Raw genomic sequence first — 25,064 nt, forward strand, 5'->3', positions numbered from 1 at the left:
TGTATTTATTTACCACCCCAGTCTTGAGACTCTAGGTGGCTATTGGTATTCAAGGAACTGTTACTAAACTAAATACAGAATTAAACTAGAAAGTCTAATTTCTGGGATTTAGGGATATGGGATTTAAGTAACTCCTTACTTGGCCCTTCTCTCTTTAGAAGTGTCTGGCTGCAAAGAGAGCTTTAAGAAATCTTATATAGGCAAACACCTATAAATGAGAGCTGGGGACTAGTTTAGAGACTAGATGAGAAACTTCAGCAACCTGAATTAATTTGACAAGCCAGAAGTTCTCCATTCCTGTTTCAGAACCAATTTAAATCAGGAAGCAGGAGGGCAGGCTTAGGAATCAAGGAGCTCAGTGCTAATGCACTGAGCTCCATTAGCCAGTCAAAGAACTCATTTGGAACTAACAAGAGCTCAGCTATTCAGATCTTAATCAAGATTACTAATGAAGCTTACACAATTAAAAATATATTAAGGTAGCACTAGGTGGTTCCACAAGGCTCATTTTGTATAATCAACATTGTCTGATTAGAGACACTGTGTAAACTAATGAAGTTTACAGAGTTAAGGAATATTTCATTGTGATTCCACAAAATTCAGTTTTCTCCCAGGTTGATTAATGTCTACATGAAGCTGCTGGGGAAATCATCTGTAAACCTGTATTTACATCTGTATCATCAATACCAACAAATAGTAATTGTTTGAAGATTGCAAAGTTCTTGTCCTACCAAGCTTTTGATTATTAATGCTACTTAGGCTGCCTGGTTAGTTTAAGGCTCGATGATTGTTCATTTATTATTATGTTTGGTGACAGTCAATCAGATGTTTAGGCTTAATTTTATCCACCAGTCAAGTCCTTCCCAAGGACCTGGGACAGGCAAAGGTTGTTCGATGGTTTAATAGGAATTGTTGCAGAATGTAAGCTTTCAAGTGAAGTGCTTTTTGGAATTGACTGACGGTGATATCAATGCTGATGGTGTTTGAATGGTCCTCCAGATGTTTTAAGATTGCACCCCAGGTATCTGTTACTAATCTTTGCTTTCTTTTGCCACAGTGATTCTACTTCTATTTGCAGGTCTTTCTATTTTGTGATTTTCTCCGGCTCTTTCTATTCTGCTGTCTCCAGAAACTGCGATGTTCACCATCAAGACTTCTGTCTTTCTTACCAACAATTAAGTCTGATGTGATACCAGGCAGGTGCTTGCATGTTTAACCAGGGGTGGGCTGCTACAGGTTCACCCGGGTTCAGGAGAACAAGTAGCTAACGTTATAGCCAGTTTGAAGAACCTCCAAACCCCACCCGACTGACCCCCACCCACCACACCCTGCTCGTTACTCCACCACGCCCCTCCCAGGAGTCTCCACATTTTGGATGTGAGGTAAGTGCAGGGCCACACGGAGGTTCGGGGAAAGGGGAAACTGGGCCTCACGGAAGGCCTCTGGAACCCAGGGAAGTTTTTGCCCTCCCAGAGGCTCGAGGAAAGCCTCAGGAGCCTGGAAAAGACTAAAACAGCCCCGCTGTGGTGCAGGAGGCCAAATAGACCCCGCCCACCATGGCCCCACCCACCCAGCAACCGAGCAGAGAACTCATTGCTGAAATTTTTGAAGCCCATCCCTGTGTTTAATTCTAAAGGCTCAGAGCACCTTAGTTTCTTCATTATTTATTATTCTTGCACTTATTTACATCCTCAAGTTTTTGTAAAGTGGTTGATCAATCTATGCATGTATGAACACAATATTGTTTTCTTAAAGTCTGGAATCTATTTAGAGGGACCAGAACAGACAAGTGTTGTACTTCAAACTTCAGAGACGCTCTGCCAAATTCCTTTCCTTTTTTTTCCTTGATCAAAATAAAATAGAATACCTTTATAGCATGATTTTTGATAGTCACTTCCATGCATCAGATAAGTACGCCTAGAGTGTTATCATTAAACAACAGGATAGTAATTGATTCTCACACCTTATCTGATGGGTTTCTAAAAATTGCAAATTGTTGTAACTGAAGTTAAAAAGCCCATACCTTAGAATAATAGTTTGCCAGAATAAAAGGACTGATTTTTGGTCTTTATAAACTTTTAGCCATTGTCTCCTTCATTGCAATGAACCCACACTCTCTAGGACAGTAATGGCTAACCATTTTCTCTTCATGTGCCGACATCACACACAAGACCACACCCATAATGCAATGTGCCTGGCCCCCTACGCATGTGTGCATGACCCCCCCCATGCTCCCCTGGCCTTTCCGAGCATGCATGCAACCCCCCAGGCTCCTTCCATACATGTGTGACCCCCCCTCACTCCCCCATGTATGTGTGACCCCCCCCTCATGCTCCATTTTGTGTCTCACAGGCCTCCCTTAGGCCTCCTGGGACCAAAAATGGGCTGGGGGTGGCACCGCATCCCCCTCATGCTCCCCCCACCCCGCATGTGATGTGACCCCCCTCCACATGCATGCACACCTCCCACATGCGCAGCAAAGACCAAGAAATCAGCTGGCTGACGGGAGGCATGCAGTGGAGCTGAGCTGGGCAACGGTTGACATGCCCGCAGAGAGGGCTCCATGTGCCACCTATGGCATGCATGCTATTGGTTCACCATTACGGCTCTGGGACTATTATTATCTACTTCTTAGTATGGAAAAAATCTCCCATGAGAAGTTTCTATTTCTTTTTATATTATTGGGGGGGGGGGGGAGAGCCCTGGCCACTATTTTATAAATAGTGAATAAAGCGCCAACTTTATGGCTGGCAAAATGTTCTATGGTTTTATCTTGGCATCTCCCAAGTACCTTAATTGATTTATCAGAATTTCCATCAAAATCATGGTAGCTACACATTATGAGAGCTGAAGCTCAAGACATCTGGAGGATCTTACATTGAAGATTAATATATGTATTATACAGAAAATCCAGGATTGCCAAGCAAACAAAATTGTCAGAGATCAGAGTACCTTGGTAATGATAAAGTTTTTGTTTACAAGTTACCAAATAAGCCACACTTTCCAAAAGATAAGCATCAGAATTGATTTATTTAAGATACATTCTTTGTGCACATTAACATAAGATATTAGTGCTCCTCAGTCACATGGCACTGCTAATGCTCTTCACTTTGAAGGCTACACAGGATAAGATACAAATAGGAATTAACAGAGATACACAGCAGAAACCACTGAATAAAAATCACAAAGCAACTTCTATGGCCAGAACAACTGAGCATTCCCAAACCCTTGTTTTTCTGCCAGGAGGGAAACAATCAGCAAAATCATCAGTACAAATAACAATGAAGAAAACTGCACAATGTAAGACTTTGAGATCTACCTAGCTATAGCCAGGCTGTTCAAAATGAATTACAAGGGGGGGGGATCTACCCACTGAAAGTTGTTGTCTCACAATCCCACACTCAAATTTGGTTACTTTTTAATATTAATTCAAGAACAGGACCATTTGCAACATTTCAAGTATTTCATAAATCTGTGGACTTAAAGTTCCAGGAAAATAAAACTAATGTCATAAAGTGGTTACATTTTACTATATAGAGTTGTCTCTTCCCTACCTCCCCTTAATGGGAAAACGGGGGCAGATTCAAATTCTTCTATCACTAGGCAAAGAGGCAACAGTTCCCTGCTTGTATAAAATCTAAAATGCTTGAAAAGATGAACTCTCATGGAAGAACTTCAAACTATGAAAGCTTTTAAAGAAATGTTAAAACATAAATGAAACCTGTTATCCTGTGTATAACAAGATTCCCCCAAGACCAATAAGAAGATACGGATAACCATTATGAGACGCTAAGGAATTGGGGAATTGGGTTAGAGGTAATGCCCTCTCACACTAAACACAATAGCAACTAATATGGGATTCCATTTGACGTACAAAGTAAGTTCAGTACAGTACTAAGGTTTCTTGGATATATGATACTCAAACCTTAATCTTCATAATGCCCTTGAGAGATGAGTAGGTATTCCATTACCATTATTACATTCAGTGAGTTTACAGTACCTGCTCTAAACTTTAAAAGCTGCTGGATGGACTGTAGCTGTAAATAGGCATATACCCATTGACAAAAGGGGCTATGAAATACATAATGATCTATTTTACTTTAACTATCCAAGAGAATTAAGTACCCCATTTTGACACTAAGTCTAAAGAAAATTAGGCTACCACAGTCCCTTGACTGCAAACTATATTGAATGTGCTGATCCTAAAAGATGACTAATATGGAAATGTTACGGATGCAATAAAACATGACTCTACTTTAAATTCACAGATTATTTTTTCTCTAGAAAGGTTCAATATGTAGCTACTACTGGTAGCTACTGCAACAACAGAGTAGCTAAGCTTAGAAATGTGCTAGATTTTTGACTGTGATGGTTGTTAATGGCTTGGAATTTTCATGAGGGGAAAAAAAGGGTGATATCCAAATTAGTTTGGAAGTAGTGGTTGTTTTGAATAGCAATTTATTATGGAACTTGCTGGATTATTCTTTCCAATTGCACAATTAAAAGCAGATAAATAACTTTATGAATTGCTGAGCACAATATATTCAGAGATAGGAAAGCATCATGTTTATCAACTCTCCAACTCCGTGAGGCTTGTGACTATTGCCAGAAAAGTCATTTTTTACTTTTGCTTGCTTGGACAGTGTTAAATATAATGCTACACACCTAGCAGGTGAGAATAAGAGCAAACTTCTATTGAGAATATCAGAAATTGTTTTTGTGCACATCCTCACCCCAAGGAATTCAGTGTCCTGAAATTCACTGCCAGCATTTTAGCAATTGCACCAATGGGAAAGGTAAAAAAAAAATGTAGCCAGACAATGCACTTACTCCCTCACTCAAACTTCACACTGTTTCTGTTGACATACAAAAATAAGATCAGCTACAAGGACAGCAGCTACAAAACTGCCTCTTTATGTATTTTAAGACTGATAAAAAGGCACTGTAGTGCCGTAGTTCCTTAACCCAAGCAGGAAGAATGGAAAACTCAGGAACCAGGATGACGCAAGAATTCCCATTAAAGGAAAATTTCCCACCTCTCAGCTCTATCACTTCAGTTTCAGCATCTGCAGCACTTCCTCCTGCCCTGCTGCTGAGCTCAGAATTAATCAGCTCTGTTTCCCCCAGTAATGTCAAGGTGCGATCATGTGGGTGCAGAGCTGATGAAGAAACAGCGCACGCACCCCTGCAAAGGAGACACTGGATTGCTGAACAATTATTTATCTATTTGTTTACCACTATTAGAATATGCTGCCTTGTTCTTACAACTCTAGGCAGCTGTCAACAAACACAATAAAACACCTATAAAATGCTCAAAAAACCCAAGCCATTAAAACGAATAAATACTATTAACAAAAGTATTAATTAAAAAAAATGTTACTACCGTTAGACAGATTTGAACAAATGCCACAAAGAGCTAGCTGCCTGTTGGGTCACTAGCCAAACACCATTTGAAACCAAAAAGATCCATCAGGTGCTTGCAGTGGACCAATTCAATCAGCCTGTTGCCCTGAAGGTTGATAGGGGCGATCAGTCTGACTCTATGAGAGGTACACCAACTGCATTTCTGCTTTTCACCTGCCTATTAAGAATCTCTACCAGTTGGGACTTTTCTATCCTTCACAAAGGCTTGGCAAAAGCACCATTCTTGGCACATTAGAAAATGCTCCTTAAAAGTATCTGAAAGATAACAGGAATAAATAGGAATAAAATAAGGTGCAGTGCATTGAACATATTTAACAATTAAATGAGGAATGGATGTAAACTGCAAAAAGACATTAGCAGGCAACCAGCTTCATATGTTTCATTGCATCTCATTCAATGGAAAGATCCACATAACACAGTAAGTTACTGTTTAAATATGGCTTAGTAACTAAGCCGAAACTGGTTCAATTGATAGAGTACACTAAGCCATAAACCTGATTTAAAAACCAAAATGGCTATATCCAAACACTAAGCCAAAGTCAAACAGTGAAACCATATAGTGGCTCAATTAGATAAAACACTTATTTTTTGGCACTGATTTAATTGTACCATGGTAAACACATTTCTTAGCACTTAAAACTAAACCATACTTCTAGGGCATCAGGGTACAAAAGTGTAATTTTAGCTGACTCTGAGACAATAGCAACCGGAAAGTATTCCAAGACCTTCATTTTTATTAAATATCTCTCAGAGTAAACATAATACTTGAACGAGAGCTCCCTATTTTAGCCCATGTCCTCCTTTCTAATCAATGTTTTTAATTAATTTACCCTTTAAGTTCCAGTACACCTAAAAAGTAGACCATTTTTCCCCATCTTAACTGAATATTTAAGATAGATCAATAGACTACCTATACATAGCTTTGTGATCACTACTGAGTGGTGACAAAAAGCTGCTCGAATCCTCTGGACTCCAGCTTTCCCATCACCAGTTATATAGAAGCCTTCATTTGATGTTCTAGAATGAACTACATGTGGATTTGTGAAATAAAACTGGTGACAAGGCAAATGATGACACTGAATTCTGCATACTGAAACTCCCCATAATGGCTCAAGAGCAAGTCTGGTGTAGTGGTTAAGGCTAGAAAATAGAAATCTAGTCTTCCCTTAGGCATAAATGCCAGCTGGGTGATTTGGGGCCAGTTATTCCCTCTCAGTCCAATCCACCTCACAGGTGTGTTGTGTGGAAAATTAGAGGACCTTGAGTTATATATAAAAATTGAAGAATAAAAATTTGATGATGATGATGATGATGATGATGATGATGATGATGATGATGATGTATTTGGACTGAGTTGATCTAAAGTACAAACAGAGGACAGAGAAACTTTTCTATTAATTCTAATAGATTTTGATTAGACACTGGAACACCACAAAGGTCGACGGTCATAAAAGACCAGCTACTTTTAACGTCTACTAATAAAATTACAACTATTATGCACAACAATTAAAAAGGCAGTGCTGAATAAGCAAAATGAATTTATAGTAACTGGTTAAAATCAGAAATAGCCCAATTTATACAGCAAGAATACAAAATCACTCATCAAATCAATGCCTTCATGATGATCCTAACTATATGACAACGGGCCACAGTGAGGAAATCTTGATGTCTACCCAAATCGGTCTATTTTCCCCTTACAGCTATGAATTTTAGAACATGGTCATAAGACTGCAGTGAAAAAATGCTGAAATTTGGCATTTTTATACCTGCTTGTGATGCTGAAACCATATAGAATAGCAGCCACTTTCAAAACTTTCCAGGTCACATCCTGTATATACAGTTATCATATAAAAGTCAATCCTAAATCTAAATGCATTAATTGACAAACTCCTCTGTGACATGAAATATATGTAACAGAAGTAAGATTAATTCTCTATGAAACCATTTCTTCTCTTGTTCCTTTAATGTATTTTCTCTCTCTTTTAGTTATGAGTCTACAGTAGAACTGCAGAGGAACAGTAGAACAGAAACTGAAAGATACAGGACATGCTGGAGCATAATATGCATCATTTAAGTCACTATGATCTATGTTAGTAGGAAATACCTCATATTTCAGATGAGAAATTCTCACTCCTGCTTAAAGGTGGGATATTCTACATGCAAAGCATGTGTTTCATGACTATATGGTGAGCAATAATTAACAATAATAAACATGATTTCAAGCAGTTTTTAAATCTTCTTCCGCAATATGTTTTTTGGGTAAGGTTTTAATGGTGTGCATCCATATGTAAAAGTTAGAATTAATATTTATCCAAATTATAAATACTTTAGATCGGTTTTGTTCAGCTTATCACTTGAAATACTAGTATTAATTTGGACTCCTTGATGGAATTACAAGAGAAATTCAAAACAAAACAGGTAAACACTCTATTTTCCAAAAATAAATAAGTAACAAAATGCATTTTGAAAAACTGTATTAGATAAGGACAGTTCTTAATAGATTGAGAAAGTAAAGCAAAGAAATGATAACTTTCTACTAAACCCTAATCCCCAATTCTATAATGCTTGTTTTGCATACAGTGAATTTTAAAAATGGCTTCAGTGGAACAGATTTTCAGAATAAACTGACTGAACAAATCACAGTTATTCTTGGAAGGGCCATCTGTGAGAAGACCAAAAGCTGCACAAAATAAATTATGGCCACGAGATGTATGTATTGTAGGTTTATTACTATCCCTAACATAAATGTGAAAGTCCCAAATAAGTCAAAATTTGCTTGTCCTTAAGGTTGCTCAAAATGTTCCAGTTCCGCCCTCCCCTCACGCAAAAAAATATATATCAATTATATGCAAATAATGGCTCGGATTTCACTGACATATTAAAGTATATCTGGGACAATATTAGAGTGTTGGATTTGAGGCAATAAAGTAAAATGGAGGAAGGAAAGTTTTATGTGATTCTAGCAAACTATTGTAGTACCATAACATCAGAATATTAACTTCTTAGAGACTATCCCAAATTGTTAGGCAAACAGCAACAGTTAAAAACATTCACCAAAGATTTGTTAGGGAAATTTATAGTTCCACGTTTTTTCCTAACTGAGGGTGAAGAGAGGTATATTATGAGATACACCACCAGTCAGAAATTGGAGCTGGGAAGGTCAGCTTCGGCAGCACGTTGAGTCACTCCTGGGACCACATGGATTCAGAACCATTCTTGCATGGATTACTTTCTCTGACAGTCTGATTCTCCTCCTCTGTTCTGCCTTTTGGTGGCTAGCCTTGTATTTGTTTTTAAAAAATGATACAACTCCCCCCTCCCCTCTTAGAGCTTCTCTGATTCTCATGGAGAAAAGAATTAATTGCAAAGCAATTCAGTGTTACATTTACTGGGCACTTTAACTTGAATAAATAAATAAACAGACAAACAAATACCAGCATCTCTGAAAAAATAAGTTAATGCAAAATTTGAAAATAAATATATTTTGTGTATGTTCAAAAATAAAAATTAAACAGAGTTTCCTTAGCCTTCACACTCCGACTGTACCATTACCTACCCTGCCATCAGCCCCGTCAAGTAATCAAGCACATGGCAGGGCTTCAGAAAGTACATGGTAGAGGAATAGGAGGCTCGGAAGAGGCACAGATAGGCTACGTTTCCTAAATTAGCTTGATGAAACTATTCCAGTGACTCACACTGAGTAACAGGGGGGCACAATGGGGAAATGGCAGTTATGAAACATGATTTGTTGAAGAGCAGATACAAAAGCCACAATGAGGTGCTTGGGTTGAATGTTCTTCTTACAGAGGCAGCTCAGTGCTGTTATGTCGTGTTTTCCTGGAAGTCCCATCATCCTTAGGCAGTGCTCTCTGTAAGCTGGACATGGCTGCTGTCTTTTTATGGTCAATGACCGCATAGGAATTGGTCCTGTGGGCTGGATGGGCAACCGCACATGGGACATGGGGGACTGGTATGCTTTGGCGCCCTTTACAAGGATCATCTTGCAGTTCTACCTGGATATAATTGAGCTGCCTAGGCTGCTCCAAATAGGGCCGGCAGAAGTCGAAATTGAAGACGCTCGGGGTACAACTGCGGTGCCGTTGCAAGCAACCTCCCCTACGCATGCCTCCATGTAGGGCAACCCTTTCTGAGTTCATGTAATTTCGTAAAGGGTCATCTTCTTCAATTTCTGGATAACCAGTGGAGGAAGGTGTCATTGCATCGCCATAGTCCTCTTCATCCTGGCCCTGTCTTAGGGGCTGGCACTCCCACACAGGAGGCAACGATGGTAGATTCTCATAGTGCAGTAGGGTGGCCCGGCGATGGGAGCAACTGGCAGGATTCAGGTCCTCACGAGGAATTTTCAAGCGCCCGCTACCCTGATGAAGTAAGGTTCCACGAGAAGGCAGCAGACCATTGAGGTTTTCATAAACACACTTGGGGGCGAGGCACTCGTCTTTGTAATCGTTGTTGTTGTTGTTGTGAGGGGTGCAGAAGTGCCTTGAGCACTCCCAGTGGGGTCGACAGTAGCCATCACATTTCATCCTGTGCCTATAACCCAGGTTCGGGCCCAAAACAAACTTCACTTCTCCTGGCTGAAGGTAAACCTGGGGATTCCGGTCCTCCAGGGAGCAGCTATGGTTGGAATGAGCAATCGCAGGATGAACTTCAGGTAAGGAGTGCATACAATGGTGACCCCTTATATCATCTTCACCACTGGCTGTGTTTACATAGGTGTGGGACTGCCAAAAATATATATATATATATATTAGCAAGTGCTGAGAATAAATGTTGTCTAGGAATCCTGCATTATTTATTCTGAATCATTGGATTAATAAGTATCTGTACAGCATTTAAAAATGCATAAACAGGGTGTTATTTAACAGCAACAATATGAAAAAGAAATATAGTCCCATCTTCACCTGGGATTCTGTTATAATCCTAAACATGTTCCCTGGCTGAAAATACTTTTCATTACCTTATGATAATACCTTAGCATTATCAGATCACACCTGTCCTATCACACAATATTGTTACCTAGTCAAATCTTGTACAAGTAGCCCTTGACTTAAAACCATTTTGTTTAGTGACCATTCAAAATTAGAAAGGCACAGAAGAAAGTGACTTATGTCATTATTCACACTTACAACCATTGCTGCATGTGGTCACATGATCAAAATTCAGATGCTTGGCAACTGGGATGTATTTACGATGGCTGCAGTGTCCCAGGGTCATGTGATCACTTTTGCGACCTTCTGACAAGCAAAGTCAATCCAGATTCACTTAACAGCCATGTTCCTAATTTAACAATTGCAGTGATTCGCTTAAAAACCACGCCAAGAAAGGTTGTAAAATGGGGCAAGATTCACTTAACAACTGTCTCACTTAGCAGTGGAAGTTTGGGGCTCAATTGTGACGTTAGGACAAGGACTAGCTGTATGCAGTGGGGGGAGGGGGATACAATCACCCCAATTCTTGTTTAATCAAGAAAACAATGTACAGTGTTATAAAAGACCCATTCTAGCTTTTTTGTATTTGAGGGTGGATGGAGGTAAAATGATCAATACCCTGTGCAATGAGAAGATATTATTATTATTGTGACTTTCTCATAACTGGGAATGAATACATCTTCTCAATAAGCGTTTTTTTCCTGAAAATCAAAGTTAGAAACTTAGTGCTGCATAAGTGAAAAAATAACAGATGCCTATTTTCCCATAACAACATTAATTGGCATAGTTAGAATTAATTGGGACAGTTAGTATTAATTGCTGCAGTGTTCTAGTTCATATGCAATACTTACTTGCCCATCAGGGATAATAAGAGCATGTGTACCATCCTCCCCAATGGAAGAATGCCTTAGACTACTCATGGGTGCATGGCAGGCTGCAGGGCAAGATGAAGGCTCCATAGGGAAGTTGTGGAACCCATTAGGAAAGCCTGGGACTATATATTCAAAAAAATATATGAAGAAATGGGAGGACAATTAGCTTTACACAAAATTGTATACACATTTACCAAAGATACCTCAACTACTTTGCTAATAGGCTAATGGACCCCAAATTGTATGATGAAGTTCTCTACTGTAATGAGGCAAAACAATTATAAAAACTAAGCTAAAGGCCCTATCTCAAATTGAAGTAAAAAATAAATCAAAGGTCAAGATAACCAAATCAAACAATAATCTTCCTACTTCTCATGCATACTTTTTAACAGTAGTTTTGGCGATATTTTACTGGAAACTTAAACATATCTGATCATGGTGTTTGGTTGCCTTAGAAATAAAGCAACAAGCTCACATAAAACTTAAAACTTTACAATAAGCAAAAGACATGAATGAAGAGTAGAGCTGATTTTATGAGGCCAGATGATTAAGTAATTAACAATATCTACCTGGAGATGAAACAGGTTGATATAACTGTTGCAAATGTGCTGGGCCTTACAAGTAGCCCCAGTTCAGAGAAAATTTATATGGAAACAAGGCATGACTCTCTTGCATAAATTAGAAATGCCCAATACTATAAACATATTACATCTGCATTATAAAAGTGGATTGACATTATGGCTTCAACTGTGAGTTGGCAATGGAAAGAATGAGCAACTCAACACTGACTCAAAACAGGGCCAAAAATCTATAATGTTTTATATAAAATAGGGTATAAATGTTTGGCACATACTTAAAGAATGGTTTCACCTCATACAAATATTCAAATTCCTATCAAAACAAAACATTCTAACCAAGAAGAAATGTCTGTGGAGATTCTCAGTCATCCAGGTCATATTTATCTCAAACGTGTGTTTTTCTTCAAAAGGCAACTGGGCTGTTTTTTCCTTGAGGAAGATGTTTCACTTCTCATCCAAGAAGCTTCATCAGTTCTGATGGCAGGGGGACGGAAGGTTCCACAACCAATTGCACCCTGATTCAGGTGGCCCTGAGGGCACACATAAACTCTCAAGTGGCCTCAACAGCTCTCAGAGAGTGCTAACGAACAGATGACTGCAAAGAAATACAATCCTTCCATCCCCCACCATCCTATCAGAATGTATCCTTCCATCCCCACACCATCAGAACTTATGAAACTTCTTAGATGAAAAGCAAAAGGTGTTTCCTCTTCTTCCACAAGGAAAAAAGAGTCCAGTTGTCTTTTGAAGAAAAAAGAACCTTTGAGACACCAAGAGGAAATGGTCCAGAGCAGGGATGTCAAACTCAATTTCATTGAGGGCCACATCAGGGCTGTGGTTGACCTCAGGGGGCCAGGTGGGCGTGGGCGACTGGGTGGGTGTGGCTGACTAGATGTAGCCAGCTTGATGCCACTCCCTAAGCTGCTGGCATGTTTCCTCTTTGCACTGGGAAGACTGTGCCGAAGCCATGCTGCCCCAATGTTTCCTCTTTGCATTGGGTAGACCAAGCCAAAGAGACGCAGGCCAGCCCCTAACATTTTCCAGGACGGCTCTGCGGCCTGGATCTGACATCGTGGGCTGGATATGGCCCCACAGGCCTTGAGTTTGACACCCCCGGTCTAGAGTAAAGCTTAACATAGGCCTCATTCCCCTATCTCTTCCGGTTTGTAAGAGGGTCTCACTATCGGATGTCTGGGGAGTCCGGGGTAGTTCCAGTTCAGCTGCATTCCTTGTAATGACAACAGGTTCCTCCACCACACTGATACTATTGCACTGCATCAGATCCTGGAGCAAATTAAATATCTCTTCAGCTCTTGAGCACTTGAATGCAAAAATTCCTAGGTGAAGAAGAGAAAGTCTATTTTAATGCCAGCATGTTCATACTATCTAAAACAAGAAATGCATATTAAATAAACATAAAGTGGTGTTAACGAAATGCACCATTACTCCAGCTATACACCTCTATTCTAAACATTAGCAGATTACTAAATACAATGAAAGCAACATGATTGCATGGACATTTGGACAAATCCAAAGGATAGGATTAAGATGTAACATGTGATTAATGCACACTGAAAGTAAAGGTCACACCTGAGATTACACCTTAATTTAGGAGCCTCTTAGAAATATATTGACTACTTACCAACTTAATTTATATCTTTGGACATGACGCCAAGTCTTCAAAATTATAAATATTACTGTACCGATAAAATACTAACTGTATAATTAGTTACACTAATAAAATTACTATTAAGGGAAGCAACAAAAAAATGAATCAAAGGTGACATTTTCATGATACACTTATAGAAAGAAATTGACTCTTTAGAGAAGAGCTTCAGGATTATTGAAATTTCAAGCCCACCATTTGTAGGAAGCTGGGGAGAAGAAATCATGATCTCTGAAACTCCCTGAGCTCCAACTATTTAGGACTTCAAAATCAAAACAGAGATATCTGGTTATTGAACAAGTCTCTCAGTCAGGCAGCTATCCTCAGCCACTGGGTTATACATAAAATGGAATTATGGTTTCATTTGTGCAACATTCTGGCCAAGAATAAAAGTGTTCTATAATTTGAATGCATTTCAACATACCCATAAATATACATAGTCAGAACATAACTTAGAACTGCTGACCATGAAATAGTACATTCACATTACTGCTTATTGTTGTTATGTTTTGAAATAATTATAAAGATTAAGAATTGAAATTGAATTTCTTCTACAGTTCCATTTCTACTGTTATTCACTTGCACTTTCCATATTCCAGTGAAAGCACAAAATTACTATTATTGTTACAAGTATTACTTGGTGTCAACTCTGCTGCCCATGAAAAATTTGAGGAAAACATTATCTGGACCTTATTTGGGCAAAGTAACCCTGCAACAGCATGAGTCTGCACAAAGAATCTAAGAAGCTGTTTCCATTTAAATTTGCCAGCTCAATGTTGAGGTTAGACCCTTTTTTGCAAATCATTAGTGATTAACAGGATTGTACTGGTACATGCCTGGGAAGCTCAATAACTAGCTTTTGTATTAAACTGCAACACCTGCCCACCACCCATAAATACTTTCATCAACTGACTCTCTATTCTGAACTAACCAATCAGATACCGGCATGCACAGACATGAACCAAAAATCCATAGCAACAAGGACAAGAACATGGCAACAACAGCTGCAATTCTGAATAAAATATTCTAACACACACACACACACACACACACACACACACACACGTCAATAGATGCTACACATTTTCTGTCTTATCTTCCTGATATGAAGAATGATCATTCAAGTGAAATAAGCTTTAAAATCCAACCATGAGAGAAAAGAATGTGAAAGGAATCAAAGAACATTCATATAATACAAGGGAAATAATGAATCTTATGACCATTGAATATCAAACCTGCTTTTGGCTCAAAGCCTTTAGGATTTTTTTTCTATTTCATCTGTAACATAAAGATCACACTGCTGGCACAAACTAATGCCAGTGGTGAACAAACCATGGGTTATAAATAGGCAGCCAGCTAGGTACTATTCCTACCAAAGTCAAAATATCACATTATGGGTAGTCCTCAACTTATGACCATCTGTTCAACAACTATGTTACAGTGGCGCTGAAAAAATGGTATTTATGCCTGTCCCTGAAATTATGGCTATGGCAGCATCCCTGCGGTCACACAATCAAAACCGGTCACTTGATAGCCTGCCCACACATACAATCGCAGGGACTCTTCACCTCCTTCCCCTGCCTACTTCCCCTTCTTTGCTCTTTGGGCCCCTGAGCTCCATAGCTCTGCAAGGCAGCTGCTGGCCACACAAGGCTTCCTTTCTGAGGTCACATGTGACAGTTTCCTCAGACCTGGGGGAGGAAGTCCTCATGTGGCCAGCAGCTGCCTTGCAAAGGGCCAGGCAAACTTCATCAGAATTGGGAGCAAGATACAGAAGGTCAATTGGGAATGGTGAAGTACAGGGTACTAAGGGCCTCAGAATGCAGGGGGCAAGAATGGCTGGGGCTGGTTTAGGCTGGGGCTTCTTGCAGCCATAGAAATACGGTGTGCAAAGTAACCCCTGAGCAGCATCACAACAAGCATCCCCCTCCCAATCGTGCACTTTTAGGGTGTCTTGCTGCTTTACAAGGCAGAGAGCAGAGGGCCAAAAGGGCAGAATTGGGGGGAAAAGGCAGCTAGGGGGAGTTGAATGGAAGACTTACTTTGGATGAGGGTTGGGGCTGGGAGAAGCCAAGCTGGGAATGGCTTGGATTGGGGTAGGCCCTTGTCTAACAAGTGGAGGTTGTTAATAATGACAATAGGGAGTACTAGGACTGCCATTGGAAAGAAATGGGGCCACACATTGAGGCTGCATCAATTAGAGCTTGAGCTTTACAACTGCATCTCTAGAGAAATAAATTCTGGTCCTAACTGCCATCTTAACTTGAGGACTATCTACACATGTGAAATGATGCATAGGATAGATAATGCAAAGATGACATTATAATGTTGTAGGAGAAAGCTGATGCCACATCGTTCCACAAGATGCAGAGGTGCCTGGATTTAATAACAAAATAAACAAGAAAATATAAAATGATCTTGCTAAATCAGCTCAGAGGTCTAGCTAGTGCTTTAATCCCAACCCTGCTAGATTTAGATTGGAATTTTAATCTGGATTAGATATACTTCTGTTTTTAAAAATGTTACTATTCATAATATAATCTAAGTATTCTTAATGTAACAAAGAGTTAAATGATCTCAGAGCTATTCCCAACTTTGCACATCTCACCACAGACAAAACAATATGGATCTAAATGACTATCAGAGAGTATTGGCCAGAATATTCCTTCAATGCTGTTAATGTGAGAGGCGCTAGAAACCTGAATACAAGATATTTAGACTTTCCATTAATATATGGTTGGCCTTCATGAAGCAGAACGCTGGACTAAATAAGGCTTTTAAAAAATGTTCTCTCACTAATATTTATATGAAAACAAAAATGTGAATTTCCTTAAAGTGTCATATTAGAACATTGTTTCTATTTCTGAAGCAGATTTATAACATCCTATGAGGAGAGAACCTAGATGCTATCCCAAGTTAACAGCTCTCCTGCTACTTGGGGAGAAATGTACGTACCCTGTCCAGTCAGGCAGCGACGTCCACTTTCAAAGGAGAAGAGGTTGGAATCATAGCCATAGCGACGCAAACAAAGGTATGGCCACCGAACAGCGTCGCGCTTATGAGTGTGCAAAACAAGCTCCCTCTGTGTCAATTCCATAATCCCTGAGCCCAGCTCATTGCCCTCATCATCAACATTTGTCACCTGTAGAAACCAAAGCCAATTGTCAGGAGCTACTAGTATAAACACTAAACACTATATAAATACACAGTGGATTTATAAACTAGTAGTGTGGCTTATTCAGGAAGATACATCAGCCCAACTACGTCTCCTTGAGGCAGTCATTTTTTCTTAATTCAGTGGTGAAATGCTTTAGAGCTATGTTTTTCAGCGCTGGCCATTTGAAGATGTGTGGACTTGAGCTCCCAGAATTGCCTAGTCAATTGACTCAGAGTGGAAGTCCAGACATCTTAAAAGGAAGTACTTCCTTACCAGAAAAATATTTCAGGCGGCTACACCTAGAGTCAACGCTAGTCCGTCAACAAGATCTCAGTTATTCAGGAAATTGCTCCCTCTGGTGACATAAGGAGTGTTTTCTTAGTCTTAGCATATAGTAATACTAAGAATGCATTTATTAATCATTGTGCTTCTACTTTGGGAATGCTATCTAAGATGCGCTGAATAATATTACTGTCTAGTACCAATCATCAAGTAATTGACCCAAGTTAAATGATTCATCTCGAAAGAATTTCCAAATTCAGATTTGTGCAATGCCTTGTTCAACCATACATAAAAGGACAGAAAATTGTCAATATTTCGAATCTCTAGGCTGAATGTTAAGCAAAGGAGGACAACATTTATTTATTTTATTGAAATATACAGAGAAGATAAACTTTCTCAGCTAAAGGAACCTTGGAGGTCTTCTAGTCCAACCCCCTGCCTAGGCAGGAAACCCTATACCATTTCAGACAAATAGCTATCCAACATCTTCTTAAAGACTTCCAGTGTTGGGGCATTCATATATATATATATATATATATATATATATATATATATATATATATATATATATATATATATATATATATATATATATATGTTCTGAGGTTTTCGCGGGTGTTTGTATGTATGTCTTTGGTTGTTCGGGTTTTCTCCCGCGTAGAATTGGAAGTATCTTCACGACGTTTCGATGAAGTCTCATTCATCATCTTCAGGCTGCTGCTTCCGGCTTGGTGCTTCTGGGTTGGTGCTTCCAGGAGCAAATATATATATATATATCCGTAAAAAAACATTTCTCATTCCGACTTCAGTCTTGAGATTAAAATTTTGTTTGGGTTAATTCACAGTGATCAATACTAGTAGAAAAACACATTATAAAAGACAAAAAACATATCACTTACCTTAAACTTGGTAGGGTGGTTATCTGGAACCCTGTCTCGGCATGGGCTACTGCAGCACGTTCCCATGGTGTCAAAACAACGGGCAGACCTTGGAACTTAAGGGAAACCAGAATACTGAAGACCAAAATGTAAACCACATCTTTCTAACAAAATATTTTCAATGTTTCAGAAACTCAGTGGCAGATGGAGAAAAAAGTCAAAGGTATACACCATACATTTGTGCAGTGCTTCAGATTTAATAGGAAATAGGTCCATGGACATGGTGGCTCAGTGGCTAAGACACTGGGCTTGTCGATCAGAAGGTAGGCAGTTCAGCAGTTCAAATGCCTAGTGCCTAGTGCAATGGAGTGAGCTCCCATTACTTGTCCCAGCTTCTGCCAACCTAACAGTTCGAAAGCATGTAAAAATGCAAGTAGAAAAATAGGAACCACCTTTGGTGGGAAGGTAACAGCATTCCATGCACATTCGGCATTTAGTCATACCGGCCACATGACCATGGAGATATCTTCGGACAGTGCTCGCTTTGAAACGAAGATGAGCACACACACACCAGAGTCGGGAAAAACTAGCAGATATCTGCCAGGGGAACTTTTATCTTTACCTTTTAGGTGCATGATGGCAATCATGTATCATCTGTGAGCAACTTTTTAAACTAGTATTTGTGCTGCGTGCGAGTGTGTCCTGGGCCTGTACTCTTCTGCAAAGAATGTTAATTGATGTTACAAGTATGTAACAAGTGACTTGATTTCTTTATTTATAATCCCAGACCAGTCAACAAGTGTAATTATTTTTAAGTTATATTAGATCATGTTCAGGCAGCACTGTGGAAACATGGTAAAACCAATGTCTTCAAATCCACACTATCAAAAACCCATAATAGGGAACAATTATTATCTGTTGTATTAGAATTACAAACCAAAAAACATTTGTTATCATCCCATAAGGACAGGATTTCAGACAAACCATCATGCTCCTGCTTAAACCTTACCTATCCATGGCTGTCATCAGTTTTTTAAGGGGAGGATTCCCACATTCTTCACATAATCCTATGCTGGGTGTCATGGCAACTAAGATGCCAAGAAGTCATTTATGGTTTCATAGAAACTATGTCAACTTTCACCTATGAAGAAGAGAGAAAAATAAAAACACTTGAAATGACTAAGCCCCCAAAATCATCAACCTGTATATGACAGTCTCTTTTTGTACTCATATACTGTAGGTCAAGTATCATGAACAAATCTTTTTAAATTTCTTTACCCTCTGGCAGAAATATAGTAGAAAGTTTGCTGTTCATTTATGTCAGAAAGAGAATTTAGAAATCTATTTTAAACTGAAAGCTTCAATTCATAAAAGTTTAATTGAAATATTATTTTATAGCCTTCTAGGACAATTTGGTATTCATATATACATACACACACACACACACATGTATATATATATATATCATCAAGAAAACAAGCTAATGACAAGCATCCTTGAAAGGCATCTTGCTTACTAGTACTATATACATTGGTGTCCAAAACGTAGATCCAGATGTCTAAGACATGCAGTCATTGTACATGAATTTAAATGTGAAGGCTTAAACAGGCATATCTGAAATTGTTTGTCTTGTAACACATATATGGAACAGTATAGGGTTTCCTGCCTAGGCAGGGGGTTGGACTAGAAGTTCTCCAAGGTCCCTTCCAACTCTGCTATTGTATTGTATTGTTATGTGATCACATCCAAGGAATCAGTGCAGGGATTCCTTCAGAGAAATAGAGAAATTGGTGCAGAAAATGATTGCTCAAGACAGGAATTTTGACAACATCTGCTTAAAAGGATATTGATTATATTTGAGTGATAGAAAATGTCCACTTTCCAGATTGTTATAGGATTTGGTAATAAAACTAATGAACAATGGAGTTGTACTGAGCTTGTAAAAAAACTAAATGAGAGGATTAACAGAGACTATCTTCAAGAGCTAACAATAGTTCTTTAGCTATTTATCAACTTTCATTGTTTTAAAACATTCTGAATTCCAGATATTCCTAGAGTAAACTCTCTCTCTCCCTGGCAGTGAATGAAAAATCCTACTTCTCATGCACAAAGATTAATTTTAACCATTTTAATTAATCAAAGAGTTACTAGAAATCTAACATACTTCAGTTCTCAGGAAGTTCACCTGTCTTCCATGTTGTATTTGGCTGTTTTGCTGGCTGTTTCCAGCTTGGCTGTTCATCACACTTAGTTTCTGCAGGCCCGAAGTGCCAAACATTCTGTAATTAATCAACAAACACTAATTTACAGAAAAAAACCTTGCAGTTGCAGCCTAATATAGTTTACAGGCATAACCTATACAAAACAAACTTTGTTCATTATTAATGCAGAATGAAAAAAGAATCGTACATACAAAGGTTATTTCAATGTATTAGCAATTTTTGCTGAACAGGAATAGTTCATTCATTTTGTTATGCTGCTGCAGAATAACCATAAAAAATAACCAAGAGCTATTCAAATGATTTTTTATTTAAGCTTTTAAGGTATTTTTACACAAAATGTGTAGTACTACTAAATTTCCTAAAGTGGTCCTGCTGACTGTTTCTTCTCACAAAAAACAGTACAGAAAGCTGCAACTATAGCAATAACTATTAACCTAGGCAACAGGAAGTCTCTCCATCACGATACAATTCCCGATTCCCTGATATACAATTAAAGAATAGCTTGCCCCAAAGCTCTAAATTAAATTAAATTAAAATAAATGCAATTTATTATTTCTGTAAGGAGCATCAAGACTCAACCAATTCTAAAATAAATTATGACTGTTACCAATAATAATGTTTATCATTATTTTGAGAAATTTTCTTGCTTGAAGCAATGAATATTACTATAACAAATGAACAGGCAAAAAGCCAATCAGGACTAATGAAATCCATATTACGATTTCAATATATACTATGCATTCCATGGATTTTAACTTGCTTGTATGAGCAATAATGCATAGTGAAGGCATGAATTAAGGGGGAAAGCTGAATAATAAAATAAGCAAACAGGCCTCAAGCAGAAGATTACAAAACATTTAACCAACACTGATGATTTTTTGTTCTGAGGATGCACCACAAATATTGTTTTTGCCTTCAAATACTTCAACCCAATACAATAAGAATTACTGCAAACCACTGCAGACTTTCTTCTTTTCCTTACATGCATTTAATTATGGTCGTATATCAAATAAAAAAGCAAAAGCACAAGTTCTTAACTACCGTTTGTGCCGAAATTTCAAACTATGATATTTCTGGAACTAAGATAGTACAGATGCCAGTGCAAAATCATAGCTGATATAGGAAAGGGAAGAAGTCATTCAAAATATAAAGATGAAAACATGCAGTATTTATAATGTTAGATATTATTTGCAAACTTTTGTTTTCAGAGAACTAGCATGTTGTCTTTCAATTTAGGAAACCTTACTGTTGCTTACTAATATTTGATAAACATTGAGTTTTTCTTCATTTGCATCTAACTGTAGCATAAACATATTCCAGAAACCTTTTTTCTGTCATTGCCTTTATCTGATTTCAACACCTGAAGCAACCTTGAGTTGTCCTTAGTTGTACTGATGTTAAAATAGTTTCCTCTTTATCCCAACGTACTGTAGGTTTTGTTGAAGATACAATTGGTACTCTCAGGTAATCCCTTGGGGGGCAGTAGTTTAGACCGACCCCACTGACTCATTGAGACTAGTACAAATATAGCCCTGGGCTATACTGTCTTCCATTCCACTTCGGACAGGAGAGTCAGGTACTTTCAAATCAGACTCTTCTCTTATACTTGACAGATCTTTGAGCAGTAGTGGTGACTGTCAGTAAAGCAGGAGAAAAAGAGCAACTTTCCTCATGCTTTGTCTGTTACTGTCTGATCAGCTTTTGAGCACAGGTTCAGTGCTCTTCTGGAATAGCACTAAGCCAATGCCTAAAATGAGTCCATTTACCAACTGACATCAGCTGATAGCCAGACTCCCTTTAAGCCCCTTCCACAAAACACCTGTGCAAAACCACAGCAAGTTCTGCCAGATGGCTAAGTCTGCACCAAGCTCACATTAAGCACAGCAGCATTTGTTGCTATCATGACTGTAACAGGATAGGAATGGCCACAGAGCAAAGCCAATTTTATTGTGCTATAGTTTTCTGCCAGCTCATGGACTCCTGGGTAGCCCTTTAATCCAAGCATCAGAAAGACTCTTCTGAAACATGCTAGACAACATCAGCATCCTCCATTATTATCTATATTATTACATACCTAAAGCTGAAGCAATTTCACTTAGGACATCTTCTTTTTTCTATCTAATTTCATATATTGTTGCTCTAGAATAATTTCCATTCACTGGGATTAAAACCAAGATGTTAGGGACTACATCATGCTCAAAATGGTTGAAAGATATTAGGTTTAGGAAAGATGCTCAGTTCTAAACAATTCCTATTCTTTCTATTACCGGCCAACAAAACCCTACACCTAAGGGAAAGATACAAACACTACATAAAACATGAGCAAATCTACCAACTTTCTATAAATGGCAAATGCAAAAAATGCAAAATATTCAAATTAGTGTCTTTTTGGATCAAATAAAGCTCTCTCGCACAAAAAGGGCTACACTGCAGTTCTGCACAATATGATTCTTAAGGCATCTACTACTACTAGGAAGACAGAAGCCTACAGAGAATTAAAGCTAATCAGAAAGCATACAACTTATGTTCACTTACTGGCACATGAACAAAATTAGATTTGCCAATTGTGCGTGTGACAGCACTGTCATCTAGTAGTAACGGCTATCTAATGAAGCCAATCTCCGAATAAACAATTTTAGCCTTTGGTGCCACCAAAATCCCTTGCTTTTTACTGCAAATGCATTCAAACGGCTACTTCTCCAAAACTATTGCCAGAAAAGGAAAAACCACGACTAAAGAGCTATGGCTCTCCCATCCACCACCACCCCGGAGGGATTGCAGATTAAAATATAAGAAAATGATTTTTCAAGATATACAATAGGAAGGGGACGAAACTGTTGGAATCGGATGGGTAACAAGAGGATAACAACGGCAATAAATACGAGGGTGCAAAGGAACTGGGAGAAAACCTCCGTCCTTGGCCGGGGAAAAGGGTGGGAGCCGGTTGCGCTTGCAAGCGCCGGCGCCACGGGAAGACCGCCAGGAGGAGAAGGAAGAGGCCGGGGGACGGCGAAAGCACCGTCGGGTAAGATAAACTGGCCGCCGTGACTTGGGAAGGCAGCGCGGGTTTGGGCAGGGGAAAGCCAGAGAGGTCAATACTTGCGGCACCGTCCAGGCGCGGCGCGGGATAGAAGTGACGGAAGCCGCTGCCGCCGCGTCCCTTTGCCCAAGTCCAGCCCGGGTCGGAGACCGCCGGGAGCAGCGAGGAGCACACGAGACAGCCTAGAGCGTCGCTCACCGTCAGGAGGACTCGGCTTTCGACGGGCGAGGAGCGTGAGTGGCGGCGGACCACAACCACAGACTTTGTGATTGGTAGATAGTCCACCCCGTGGTCGAGCGAGGGGGCTTTCAATGCCTTTTTCCCCCACCTCATTATAAGCGGCCGAAGGGGAGGGGTGTAATTTTAGATTTTAACGGGGTTCCGATTGGGCAGCAGCGGATCCGCCAGCCTCCCCTCGCCTCCAGTAGATGGGAACGAAGAGGGGAAATCGTGTTCGTTCTAATTTTCATGCCTTTGAAAGGATTTGGAAAAAGTCGAGCAGTTAAAAACATCGCCACGCCAACACTAGTTCAGTCCACTCCACGGTCACCCCACGGTTGCAAAATGAAGCGTGGGCCACAATTTGCTAACCGCTTCCATCAGGGTGGTTAACCTTTTCCGGGCTGGAGTTTGACTTGTGCCCCACTTGCGGGTCGCAGAGAAGCTACCCTGCATCTGCTGGGTTTCTGCAGGTGGCGGGACGTATGGTTGAATAGGATAGAACAGAGTTGGAGGGGACCTTGGAGGTCTTCTAGTCCAACCCCCTGCCTACACAGGAAACCCTACACCACTTCAGACAAATTATCCAACCTCTTCTTAAAAACTTAGTGTTGGAAGTTGGTTGTTGGTTGGTTATTCGTCAAACGCTGGTGGCTTTTCTAATACGCCGCTTAGCCTGGGCGCAGCTGCAAATATTATTCTAGAGAAAATGCCGCAACCTCAACTCCCACCACCCCAAAGTCGGGGTTTAGCTCAGAGGTCTTCAAACTTGGCAACTCTGGAAGTTGAAGTCCAAAAGTCTTCAAGTTGCCAAGTTTGGAGACCCCTGGTTTAGCTGAATGCTTCACATTTTTGCACATAAGATGCGTTCTTCCTGGTGTAGGTGCAAAAAAAAAAAAAAAACCCCGCACGGGATTAGACGTGGCTGTTCACGTCATGCCCACTAGGTGGAGCTACACGCATCTGGCTTGGCCCGCTATTGTTTGAGCCAGTGGGTCCCGGGGATCGGGTTGGTTCCGAAAAAAGAGCCTATCCCCACTACTGCATGCAGAAAGCGAGGTTGTCAATGTCTATAACTAGAGAGTATAGGCAATGGACAGAATTTTGGGAGTTGTAGGCCAGAACCTCAGCAATGCTCTCTGGGTTGCCTCCCTCTAGGCCAGCGGGTTGTATATCTCATATCCCCGCTGCAGGGATTTCAGTGTGGTGTCACCAGCAGAATGACTCAGAATTCAAGAATTTGATGCTATAATAGACCAAAGTACTGTAGTGGAAGTGGACCAATTTGTCCCATCTAAGCCAGCATTATCCAATCCAAAGAATGGGGGCAACTATCTGCCTGCTCTCTTCAAGTATCTTCTCTTTCATCTGCTTTCAGAGTGACCTGTGCATATCTATGTGTAGGTTTGAAAGACTGTACACTCACTTGTATTTAGTTTTCCTTTCTGAGGCCAGAGAAGGTCTTTTCCTTTCCCCTTTCATACATGGATACTGAGACCTTGCATGACAATCCTCAGAAGATGGGTTGGGTTCTCTCCATATATTATTGGTTGGAGGGCAGAGCATCTGGGTTAACTACAAATAGAGCTACAAATAAACACACTCTTGCATTTAGCATCTAATGGCCATCACATTTCAGTGACTATATGAAGATATGTAAAACACAGATCATCCTATCATAATGATCTTTTGAATTCCAAACTAGTTTTTCTGGGGTCACACCCTGGTATCTTATCATCAAGGAATAAGGTTAAATCCTAAACAATCCTGTTCTTGG

General features: G+C 39.6%; 1 protein-coding gene across 6 annotated transcripts; it reads right to left on the reverse strand.

The window, feature by feature from the left end:
* Positions 1 to 3,023: 3,023 nt before the first annotated feature.
* Positions 3,024 to 23,329, reverse strand: FRS3 (fibroblast growth factor receptor substrate 3). Of its 6 annotated transcripts, none has more exons than XM_081947477.1 (9): positions 23,128 to 23,150; positions 22,103 to 22,146; positions 19,971 to 20,085; positions 18,816 to 18,947; positions 17,828 to 17,922; positions 16,445 to 16,631; positions 13,005 to 13,160; positions 11,225 to 11,367; positions 3,024 to 10,166 (listed from the first exon to the last, which is right to left on the reverse strand). In XM_081947477.1, exons 5-9 carry the CDS (start codon positions 17,891 to 17,893, stop codon positions 9,225 to 9,227), a joined length of 1,494 nt encoding a protein of 497 aa, XP_081803603.1. In that variant the 5' UTR covers positions 17,894 to 17,922; positions 18,816 to 18,947; positions 19,971 to 20,085; positions 22,103 to 22,146; positions 23,128 to 23,150; the 3' UTR covers positions 3,024 to 9,224. The 6 variants fall into 6 exon arrangements, with proteins under 6 accessions (XP_081803603.1, XP_081803602.1, XP_081803604.1 ...); XM_081947476.1 differs by having other exon boundaries at positions 22,103 to 22,186; positions 23,128 to 23,141; XM_081947478.1 differs by lacking the exons at positions 22,103 to 22,146; positions 23,128 to 23,150 and adding an exon at positions 23,267 to 23,329.
* Between the last annotated feature and the right edge of the window lie 1,735 nt (positions 23,330 to 25,064).

The sequence above is a fragment of the Natrix helvetica genome (assembly GCF_964273705.1).
Source record: "Natrix helvetica genome assembly, chromosome: 3".
In the NCBI taxonomy this organism is placed as follows: Eukaryota; Metazoa; Chordata; class Lepidosauria; order Squamata; family Natricidae; genus Natrix; species Natrix helvetica.